The sequence below is a fragment of the Bidens hawaiensis genome, unplaced genomic scaffold (genome assembly GCF_021521415.1).
Source record: "Bidens hawaiensis isolate Kalapana, Puna unplaced genomic scaffold, B.hawaiensis_p1.1 tig00005780_1, whole genome shotgun sequence".
Taxonomy (NCBI): Eukaryota; Viridiplantae; Streptophyta; class Magnoliopsida; order Asterales; family Asteraceae; genus Bidens; species Bidens hawaiensis.
In genome coordinates, this window is record NW_027491379.1 from 229,112 (window position 1) to 241,253 (window position 12,142).

Here is a 12,142-nt window from a genome sequence, read left to right on the forward strand (position 1 = left end):
ACGATTGGCTAAACTAAAGGTCCAATAAGAGTCCTGTGACGCCAAACTTCTTATTTACTATAGATAGATAATAAGTAATTTTTAAAAAAGAAAATTTATCATATTTTGTATAAGAAGTCAAAAAGAACTTGTGGAAGCCAAATATGCGTGGTAACTGGTAAGGCCATGTGTAGTGGAAGGTCTATAAAATGAAGCAATTTTTGTCATCTGACGTCCAGTCAACAAAACATGAGTTTTTGTTTTAAGGGTGTAGTGGTATTGTAGCCCAATATATATATATATATATATATATATATATATATATATATATATATATACCACGCACAACACAATATAATAATAATAATCAAAGGTTGGCCGGTGACAAAAACTCATCCCCCCCTCGCCCCATTTGTCGCGAGGGGGGGGGGGGGTGTTCCATGTCAAAATCGCCCCTGTCGCCCACAAATTCTCACCCACTACACACAACCTAAGCAGATAGGATATGGTAGGGTAGGGGGTACGACCACCGTTTACTAGGAAGATGACATTTACTTCATGGACTCCCAGAGACTCATCACAAGTCACATATTATTGATACATGACAGATGACATGTACCAAGCAGTTGACTCTCAAATCTCAATTATTAAGAGTTAAAGACAATACTGCTTGACGTATGAGAAAATAAGGATTCAATGTACTTAACCAGAACTAGTAAATAATCCCGTGCGTTGCGATTGGAGCCTTGATACACATTAGTATGTGCATTGCAATGAGGACGTTGATAAAACATAAAGTTAATAAAGTTTTTCAATGCGTTATAGTTGCTTGATTTTAATAATTAGTTTTTACATCGAAATATATGTAGAAATATGGTTGTTTTTGTAAAAAATTATAATGCCATGAAGAGTACAAAAATATATTATATTTGACACACATGTTTAGGTCAAGCATTGTATGAGCTCGGTATTGAATCAAATTTATATCGAAGCATACGTAGAAACATTGTCGTTTGTATTCAAATTTAAAGTAGCATTAAGTTGCGAAAAAAAGTTAAAAATACATAATATTTGACCTACACATCGGTTTTGAACGAAGCTTATGATGAAACATAAATAAAAATAAGCGTTCGTGATCGTATATTTGAAAATTAAGAAAACATAGTATATTAAAATATGTATAAGTAAAATATGTAAAAATCAAAAGTTAGTTATAGAAATAAAAAAAAGTAAGTGAGGCGTCAATAAGTAAGTGGTTAATATATTTACTCTTTCATGAATAGTGACTTTATGTGAGTTAAGTACCATTTGCTTTTAAATATATATATATATATATATATATATATATAATATTATACCATATTCTTCACTCGCCTTTGAAACAAGTAAATAACACATAAAAAACAAGTATCGGTCTTAAGACACCAAGATTAATTCCGAAGCACTAGATTGACCCATATTTGAGTTTTCAGCTGAACAAGCTGCTAGTTTGGTTATAAAGAAATGCAAGTACAATACATGAGAACGTACCCACTTGCCATAATTTAAATTCTATTCACATAAAGCAGAAATTACCATTAAGTACATGAAAGTAACATATAACAAAAATATTGTAATCAAACATGTGCTTAATTTTTATAAATAGAAAAATTGCAGATAATGATTCATTTTCCATTATATTCACAAGTAATATGATTGTTATTCAGTGTGTGGGACTTGGGAGTATGGGTTCCAGTTATTATGATAAGAATGAATCTTGAAAGTTTCAGCGCAGTAAATATTTTGGTTTCACATGTTAAGGTTTGACAAATAATCATTCTAGTTGACCTCTTAATTCCACAATATATAGACCACAGCTTCTAGCTCATAAAATCATCAACTCTTCAATGGCTTTCAAAAGCTTTATACTTTTACCTTTCCTGCTACTTTCAGTTACATTTGCAGAGTCTGCATTAGAAGATGAAGCAGATGCTTTAAAACATTTCAAGAACTTAGTCACAGACGACCCGACTGGTGCACTCCTGGATTGGGATTCCAGTTCCAACCACCATTGCAACTGGACTGGAATCCAATGCCATAATATCACCAATCGTGTCATTTCGATTTCGATTCAACAAACATACCTCAAAGGCCAAATATCTCCTTTTCTTGGAAACCTTTCTGGTCTCCAGGCTCTTGATTTATCTTATAACTTATTCACTGGCAATATTCCATTCCAGTTGGGATACTGCACACAGCTTACCTCACTTGTTTTGTACACAAATTCCCTCTCTGGCCCAATTCCGTCCGAACTTGGGAAGCTCCAGAATCTGCAGATACTGGATGTGGGAAACAATTCCATCACTGGAATCATTCCGGATAGTTTGTGTAACTGCACTTCTTTGCAACAGCTTAGTCTTGATACCAACCAACTTAACGGTACAATTCCGGAGAGAATTGGTGATATGGTAAATCTTCAGCTTCTTGGAGCTTTTGATAACCGTTTAGAAGGTTCGATTCCAACTTCGATTGGATACTTAAAAGATCTCCAAGCTTTTGATTTGAGCCAAAACCAACTGTCCGGTATCATTCCTAGAGAGATTGGGAATTTGTCAAGTTTACAAATTCTTCAGTTGTTTGAAAATTTTCTCTCGGGTAATATACCGACCGAAATTGGCAGTTGCAAAAATCTCAATCTTTTGAATATATACAGCAACAAGCTCACTGGAAGCATTCCTGGTGAGATTGGAAACCTTCAAAGATTACAGTTTTTGCGGTTATACGATAATCAACTGAATTCCACAATCCCAAAAACATTGTTTCAGTTGAAATCATTAATAGTATTCGAACTGTCTATGAATAACCTAACCGGGAACATTTCTTCAGAGATTTCCTCACTGAAATCACTGCAAATATTGACCCTACATGAGAACAAGCTTACAGGTGAGATTCCAGCATCCATAACCAGGTTAGTCAATTTGACTTACTTGTCAATAAGTATAAACTTTCTCACTGGATCAATTCCTTCAAGCATCGGGTCTCTTTACAACTTAAGAAATTTGTCCCTCAGCAGTAATCTTCTTGAGGGTCATATTCCAGTTAGCATCACAAACTGTACAAATATGGGCGCCTTAGATTTGTCTAAAAATAGGATAACCGGAGAGATTCCTCGGGGTTTAGGAAAGTTGTCAAAACTTAAATTTCTTAGTATCGAAGAAAACAAACTGTCGGGAAAAGTCCCAGACGATCTCTTCAATTGTTCGAGTCTTGTGACTTTAAGTATGTCATTTAACAATCTTACAGGGATGTTTAAACCGGGGATTGGAAGACTTTCTAATCTCCAAATACTGCAAATTCATGAAAATTCCATTTCCGGGCCAATCCCAAAAGAAATTGGAAACTTAACCAGTATGATAATGTTATATCTCGGGCCAAACCAATTTTCAGGCACCATTCCTGTAGAAATCTCAAAAATGTCTTCCCTTCAAAGACTTTCAATTCGTAATAATAATCTAGAAGGTCGGATTCCTGATAAAATATTTGAGCTTAACCTGCTAACTGATCTCTACTTGCGGAACAACAAATTTGAGGGTCCGATTCTGAATTCTGTTTCGAAGCTCAATATGCTTTCTCGGTTGGATCTTAGTGGAAACAGGTTTAACGGGTCAATTGGGGACAGCATGACAAAACTGAACCGGTTGATTCTGATAGACCTGTCACACAACTTCTTCACCGGATCGATTTCAGGGCCAGTGATTTCAAGTATGAAAGATATGCAGATATATCTCAATTTCTCAAATAATTTCCTAACAGGAAATATCCCAAGTGAGTTTGGGAAGATGGAGATGGTGCAAGCCATTGATATCTCAAACAATAATCTGTCAGGAGGTATTCCCGTAACAATTCAAAAATGTAGAAACCTGCAGAGTTTTGATTTGGCAGGAAACCGACTTTCCGGTACCGTCTCTAATGATATATTCCCTACCCTTGAAGTTCTTTCCTACATAAATTTCTCAAGAAATCAGTTGGAAGGAGAGATCCCAGAAAGCATAGCGAATCTCACACTCCTTACTTCACTTGATCTTTCACAAAACAAGTTCAATGGCACGATTCCTGAAAATCTTGGCAACAATTTAGCATTAAAACACCTCAATCTCTCGTTCAATCACCTCGAAGGACGTGTACCTGATAAGGGAATTTTCAAAAACTCTAGCGCGGTCGGATTACTTGGAAATCCTTCTTTGTGTGTAATCAATGACACCATATCATGTGTCTTCTCAGCTGAATCTAATCATTCACATCAATTATCCAGAAAGGCCATTTTAATCCTTGCCATACTCGGATCTCTAGCTTTGCTTCTTGTATTATTTTTGGGGGGTTTATGTTATCGCCATGTTATAAAACCGAAAGCTATAGAATCTGAGACCCCGGAACCAGAATACACCCGGGGTGTCACTCTCAAGAGATTTGATAGAAAAGAACTTGAAGATGCTACTGATGGATTCAGTGAAAGTAACATTTTGGGTACAAGCAGTTTAAGCACAGTGTACAAGGGTACACTAGCAGATGGAAGGGTGATAGCAGTGAAGAATCTTAATTTCACAGAGTTTTCATCAGAATCTGATAAAAGCTTTAACAAAGAAATGAAGACGTTAGCAAAATTGAGGCATAGAAATCTAGTGAAAGTGGTTGTTTATGCATGGGAGAGTGGGAAACTAAAGGCTTTGGTTCTTGAATACATGGAAAACGGTAATCTAGACAAGGTTATACATGACTCAGGGATTGATCGATCAAGATGGGATCTTTCTGAGAGAATTGATGTTTTGGTTTCAGTTTCTAGAGGACTCGTTTATTTACACTCAGGATACGATTTCCCTATAGTTCACTGTGATTTAAAGCCTTCTAACATTCTTCTTGATGAAAAATGGGATGCTCACGTTAGCGACTTTGGGACAGCTCGGATTCTAGGAGTTCATCAGCAGGATGGAAGCAGTGTTTCTTCTGCATCAACATTTCAAGGCACCATTGGCTACTTGGCACCAGGTAATGCATCGCCAATAGGGCTGTAAACGAACAAAACGTTCAACGAACTGTTCGTGAACTGTTCGGTGGGAAGCTCGTTTACATTTGTTCATTTAATAAACGAACAAACATAAACAATAAGCTTCGTTCAATTAATTAAATGAACGAACATGAATAAAGGTCGCGTTCGTTCATTTATATTCGTTAACATTTGGTAACGTGTTCGTTGATGTTCGTTCATTTACGCTCATTATTATCTATTCGTGTTCATTCATTACAGGCTTTTATATAATATATTATATTAAATTTTTAGTTTATTACCCAAGCATTCGACTTTGGGGAACTTAGACCTTTCACACTCCTTTTAACTGTAATGATTATAATTATTATGTCTATAGTATGGGATTAACAATGCTGTTTTATATTTTCGAACTTATAAATAACCGTTTGTGTTTGTTTGTGTTCGTTTAAGAAGTTAACGAATGAACACAAACAAGTTAATTTCCTTAAGGAATGAACAAGAATTTCGTTCGGTTATGTGTTCATGCACAGTTTGTTTGTCTGATAAAAGCTTAACAAACGAACAAGGCTTCATTCGGTTCGGTTTGATTCGTTTATAGCCGTAATCACCAGCTCTTTCTTTTATTTGTTTAAATTAGGGTTAATGATTTCTAATTCTAACACTAAACCATTTATTTTTTCTAACAGAGTTTGCATATATGAGAAGAGTGACAACAAAAGTGGATGTATTCAGCTTTGGTGTCATAATAATGGAATTTATCACTAGAAAACGACCAACAGGACTCACCGAAGAGGACGGAATCCAAATGACTTTGCCACAGTTGGTAGAACAAGCGCTTTCAAAAGGAATGAATGAGCTGATCGAAATTGTGGATCCTGATTTGGCTTCCGATTTCTCCACAAAACACGGTGTCGTAGAACAGATTCTTCAGTTAGCTGTATCATGTACTCGATCGGATCCAGACGATCGTCCAGACATGAACGCGGTCTTATCTTCACTTACAAAGATCAGCAAGAAAGTGTAGTTAGTGTTTCAAATTTGAACAGTTCAAACCAGTAAACTCATATTCATCTAGATGCAAATTATAATAGCAAATTTCATTTCATGATTCTAGCAGTTATATAGTTGTTTGGTTTTAGTCAGAAACATGTTAAGCTAAATCTACTTCCACCACCTAAAGGTAGGCCTATAAACTAACCGAACGAACACCGCCGAGGGCATGTTCATGTTCGTTCGTTTAAATCTAATTAGTAACCTATAAAAAATGATTAGTCAAAGCATTACTTACCTATTCAAATATTAATTATCAACAACTAAATCATCAAGAAAACTTCATTCAGGCATTTCATCAAACAGTTGGAGTGCTAATTAATTGAATCAAGCAATAATACATTTTAACATACATAGATCAATCAATTAAACATCAAAACTACAAAATCAAGTGGTACTATACTAAACATATTGAATCAAATTGCCTAACGAATTGAATTGATGCATTAGTAATCGATTCGATTATATAAAATAGCATTGAAATCGCACCCCGTGTCTTTCGATTCAACGCAACCGTAAGTCTGCAACTGACTCTGAGGGTGTTAAGCCCAGCATACTCGGACCAAACTACACTTTCAAAGATCTCGGGCCCGGCCCAGTTTTAAACCGATCCAGCTCGGCTCACCTCGGTTTTAAAACCGAGCTGAAAGTTTAAGCTCGAGCACGGCTTGTTAAAAATCGAGCTGGCTCGACTCGATTTTGCTCACTTTTTTTAAGTTAATAAACTTCAACCATATACAAAACAAGTTCATTACGCAAATACATAATAAGTCAAATAAGATCATTAGCAACCGAACCAACCTGCAACAACAATAATGCAAGAGTTTTGATAAATAAGAACAAGATTCTAGTTTTGGGAAGGAGATATAATCCCCCCCCCCTTTTAATATTTTTAAAATATACTATACGTTTAATATAAATATGGAAATTAAAAAGTAAAATAATCTGAGCTAAACGTGTTGTGCCAACGAGCGATCCAAACTGAGTTGGCTCGGCTCAGTTTCAAAATGACCCGTATCAAGCGAGCTTAATCTGAGCGAGCTCCGAGTCACGAGCTTTTTGAAGAACCTACAATATTGGATACAATCATCCTACTTTTACATTTGCCAAAAAATATCCAAATATCTAAGAAATTGAAGGGTTAATCTTGATAAAACTTAAATTATTAGAGTTTGAGTTAGTTTTTTAAGTTTATATAATTGTTTAAAGTTAATGTTTACCTTTTTTATTTGGATAACTTTAAAAGTGTTTTAAGTCCATATATAGTTGGTTGGTTTAGATTTTGGGTCTAGTATAAATAAATTGATAGGGAATTGTAATTTCTTGGTTCAAGTTTACATTTGAGTTAATAATATTGAAAGAGTCATGATGAGTTATCACAAAATATCGTGTCCTTTGTGTTGCTCGATTAAATTAATTCCAATAGAATATCCCCATCGTTCATGAATCTAAAAATATTCATTACCAACCGAAGAAGCTCCTCGGTGTGCATATATATAAATATAGAGTTAGGGTTTGGATTTGAAATTCATGGGTTGTGAATACAGAGACACGGGAAGAAAATACGGATACATGACTTAAAAAACACGGAAAAAATGATAAAAATATATTTTCTATAGTACCCATTAGTCACACTTGACTAATCTCCTCATTTTCGTATGCAGGGGACTAAACGAATAATGTAAAGATTCGAGTTGGTTTGGTAGCATTACTATTTCCTATATTAAACATTCAAACCATCCAATGTGTACATAGACTTATATAAATTAAACAGCCGTCAACGTTGACTTATGTTGTCTTATGAAAGGGACGTCAAAAGAACTTTTGTTAAGCCGCGTCTTTGGGGTAGGTAAGAGTATGACCACCATTTACTTGCATGGAAGAGACTTGTTCCTCCTAGAGACTTAAAACAAAGCCACATATGATATGAAAAGTATTTAATGTGACAAATCAAGAAAGATATTCTCTTATAGATCCTACAATATAAATAATTACCACCTTCCATGTATGCTCATCATCACTTCAATGGCCTTCAAAATCTTTATCCTTCTAGCTTTCCTGGTGCTTGGTGTTCACTCCACCTCGGAAGCTGATGAAGCAAATGCTCTGAAACATTTCAAGAGTTTAATCACAGACGACCCGACTGGTGCACTCCTGAACTGGAATGCTGAATCCACCCACCACTGCAACTGGACGGGAATCCAATGCCATAATACCACCAAACGTGTCATTTCTATTTCCATTCAACAAGCACACCTCAAAGGCCAAATCTCTCCCTTTCTTGGTAACCTTTCCGGTCTCCAGGTTCTTGATTTATCTAATAACTCATTTACTGGCAACATTCCATCCCAGTTGGGATACTGCACACAACTTTCCAAACTTATTCTGTATTCCAATTTCATCACTGGAATCATTCCGGATAGCTTGTGTAACTGCACTTCGTTGTTACACTTGAACTTAGTAACAACAAACTTAACGGTAAACTTCCAAATAGAATCGGTGATTTGGCCAATCTTCGGATTCTTGGGCTAACAGAAAACCTTTTAGAAGGTTCGATTCCGGCTTCGATTGTCAAGCTGAAAATTTTAGAAGCTCTTGGTTTGAGCGAAAACCAACTTCATGGTATCATTCCTAGAGAGATTGGGAATTTGTCCAGGTTACAAATTCTTTTCTTGTCGCAAAATTTCCTCTCTGGCCCGTTTCCAACTTCGATTGGAAATTTGAAAGAGCTACAATTTCTTGAATCGGACCATAACCAACTTTCTGGTATCATTCCAAGAGAAATTGGGAATTTGTCCAGGTTAAAATTTCTTTACTTGTGGCAAAATTCCCTCTCTGGCCCGATTCCAACTTCCATTGGAAATTTGAAAGAGCTACAAGATCTTGAATTGCACAAAAACCAACTTTCTGGTATCATTCCTAGAGAGATTGGGAATTTGTCCAGCTTACAATTTCTATTCTTGGGGCAAAATTCTCTCTCTGGCCCGATTCCGACTTCAATTGGAAATTTGAAAGAGCTTCTATATCTTGAATTGAGCACAAACCAACTTTCAAGCACCATTCCTTCAGAAATCTCAAACCTTTCTTCCCTTCAAAGCCTATCTGTCGGTAACAATAATCTAGAAGGTCGGGTCCCTAATAAAATCTATGATCTTAAACAATTGACTTACCTCAAGTTGGAGAATAATAAATCTGAGGGGTCCGATTCTACATTCTGTTTCAAAGCTCCAGATGCTTTCTAAGTTGGATCTAAGTGGAAACAGGTTTAACGGATCAATTGGGGACAGTCTGTCAAAATTGAATCGGTTGATGTGGATTGACCTGTCATACAACTTGCTCACTGGATCGATTTCAGGGCCAGTAATTGCAAGTATGAAGAATATGCAGATATATCTTAATTTCTCAAATAATTTCCTTACAGGAAATATCCCAAGTGAGTTTGGGAAGATGGAGATGGTGCAAGCCATTGATATCTCAAACAATAATCTGTCAGGAGGTATTCCTGTAACAATCCAAAATTGCAGAAACCTACAGAGTCTTGATTTGTCAGGAAACCGCCTTTCTGGCACCGTCTCTGACGAAATATTTCCTACTCTTGGCCTTCTTTACTACATAAACTTCTCTAGAAATCAGTTGGAAGGAGAGATCCCAGAAAGCATCGCGAATCTCACACTTCTTACTTCACTTGATCTTTCACAAAACAAATTCAATGGCATGATTCCTGAAAATTTTGCCAACAGTTTGGCATTAAAACACCTCAATCTATCGTTCAACCACCTTGAAGGACGTGTTCCCAATAAAGGAATTTTCAAAAATTCGAGCGCAGTTGGATTACTTGGAAACCCTTCTTTGTGTGTTGCAAACGGAACCAAATCATGCACCTATCATTCTCATCAAATATCAAGAAAAGTCATAATTCTTGCAATATTGCTCGGATCTCTAGCTTTGCTTCTTGTATTATTTTTGGCGGGTTTATATTATTGCTATGTTCGAAAACCAAAAGTTATGTCTGGGGACAAAGAACTAGAATTCACCCGAGGGTGTACTCTCGAAAGATTTGAAAGAAAAGAAATGGAAGATGCTACTAATGGATACGGTAAAAGTAACGTTCTTGGTACAAGCAGTTTAAGCACAGTGTACAAGGGTAGACTAACAGATGGAAGGATGATAGCGGTGAAAAATCTGAGTTTAAGAGAATTTTCAACAGAATCCGATAAGAGCTTCTACAAAGAAATGAGCACGTTAGCAAAATTGAGGCATAGAAATCTAGTGAAAGTGGTTGGTTATGCATGGGAGAGTAGAAAGTTAAAGGCTGTGGTTCTTGAATACATTGAAAATGGTAATCTGGATAAGGTTATACATGATTCTGGGATTGATCGATCAAGATGGAATCTTTCTGAGAGAGTTGGTCTTTTGGTTTCAGTTTCTAGAGGACTCGTTTATTTACATTCAGGATATGATTTCCCCATAGTTCATTGTGATTTAAAGCCTTCTAACATTCTTCTCGATGAAAATTGGGATGCTCATGTTAGCGATTTTGGGACCACTCGGATTCTAGGAGTGATTCAGCCGGATGGAAGGAGTGTTTCTTCTACATCCGCATTTCAAGGGACCATTGGTTACTTGGCACCAGGTAATGCATCCCCAACTCTCTTTTTAGATAGCATTTGACCTAAAAAGTCACACTAATTCATTTTTTTTCTCCACTAGAGTTTGCATATATGCGAAAAGTGACAACAAAAGTGGATGTATTTAGCTTTGGAGTGATAATTTTGGAGTTTATGACAGGAAGAAGACCAACAGGACTCACCGAAGACGAGGGAACTTTGCCACAGTTGATAGAACAAGCACTTTCAAATGAAACCAGTGAGCTGATTGAAATTGTCGATCCTGTACTGGCTTCCGATTTCCCCACAAAACACGGTGTTATAGAACAGATTCTTCAGTTGGCATTATCTTGCACTCAAGCGGATCCAGATGATCGACCAGACATGAACGAAGTCTTATCTTCGCTCACAAAGATCAGCAAGAAAGTGTAGTTATAACTCGTATTTGAGTATTAATAACAAGTTTCACTTCAAGATTGTAGCAGTTTCATATTTGTCTGTGAGCATTACTTCTATTTATGCAAAATAGCATAGGGAGTACTTACTTTGACCATTTTGCCCTTAAACCAATTTATGAATTAACTCTTTGTTTTTACCCTATCTTTAACTTCCTATATTTGTCTCAGACTAAGAAGAATGCATGTTGTTCCTATGTACTCTCAAATTGCAACAAAGCTTTATAGTAAAAAAAATCTACACATGCTTCTTATCAAATTACTGCACAACTTGCAATCAAAAGTTCAGCAATTTATTACTCAACTGCATGTGTTCAATTGAGTAATTGCACTTCTTTGGTAGAACTTCATCTAGATACCAACAAGCTTAACGGTTCAATTCCAGATAGAATTGGTGATTTAGTCAATCTTCGGTTTCTTGGAGCTTTTAGTAACCTTTTGGAAGGTTCGATTCCAACATCGGTTACCAGTACAATTCCAGAGTCGATAGGTGATTTGGTTAATCTACAGTATCTTTCAGCCTATAATAACAGTTTAGAAGGTCCGATTCCTCCTTCGGTTGGTAAGTTGAAAGAATTACAAGTGCTTGGCTTGAATCAAAACAAGATATCTGGTATCATTCCTAAAGAGATTGGAAACCTATCAAGTTTGCCAATGTCGGCCAAGACCTACAAGTTCTTAATGTCGGCCAAAACCAACTTACGGGTATCATTCTTAGAGAGATTGGGAATTTGTCAAGATTACAAGATCTTGAATTACAATATCTTGGCTTCGGATAGGGGCCAAACCGCCGTTGGCAGTTTGCCATAACGTGCTCCTCGTCTCAAGCTTCGATTTGACTGGTAATAGGCCTGAAACAAAGCTTCGTGGGCCAAGTTATGCCCGTTTTTGTGGGCCACCTTTTGTAGCGCGATCTTGGGCCTCTAGAAACATAATATCCCGGTCTTCAATACTTGGGCCCCCATCAAATATCTTTTATAAGTCGGTTTCATTCTTAAAGAAAGCAGAAAACTCGAAACCAAACCCAA

General features: G+C 36.5%; 1 protein-coding gene and 1 pseudogene across 2 annotated transcripts; both read left to right on the forward strand.

Moving 5' to 3' along the window:
• Positions 1-1,863: 1,863 nt before the first annotated feature.
• On the forward strand, positions 1,864-6,676 carry LOC143630695 (uncharacterized). Its single transcript, XM_077099631.1, has 2 exons — positions 1,864-5,001; positions 5,689-6,676. The coding sequence occupies exons 1-2, from the start codon at positions 1,866-1,868 to the stop codon at positions 6,024-6,026; spliced, it is 3,474 nt and encodes a 1,157-aa protein (XP_076955746.1). The 5' UTR covers positions 1,864-1,865; the 3' UTR covers positions 6,027-6,676.
• A 1,392-nt stretch (positions 6,677-8,068) lies between these two features.
• On the forward strand, positions 8,069-11,093 carry LOC143630700 (LRR receptor-like serine/threonine-protein kinase FLS2; annotated as a pseudogene). Its single transcript, XR_013153224.1, has 2 exons — positions 8,069-10,685; positions 10,763-11,093. The product of XR_013153224.1 is annotated as an LRR receptor-like serine/threonine-protein kinase FLS2 (transcript).
• The last annotated feature ends 1,049 nt before the right edge of the window (positions 11,094-12,142 follow it).

What these genes read in the sequence shown, in the direction of transcription:
- LOC143630695 (XM_077099631.1), top strand. Translation starts at nt 1,866, where the DNA reads ATGGCTTTCAAAAGCTTTATACTTTTACCTTTCCTGCTACTTTCAGTT. An exon ending in CATTGGCTACTTGGCACCAG is followed by an intron (nt 5,002 to 5,688) that starts GTAATGCATCGC and finishes TTTTTCTAACAG; the next exon opens with AGTTTGCATATATGAGAAGA.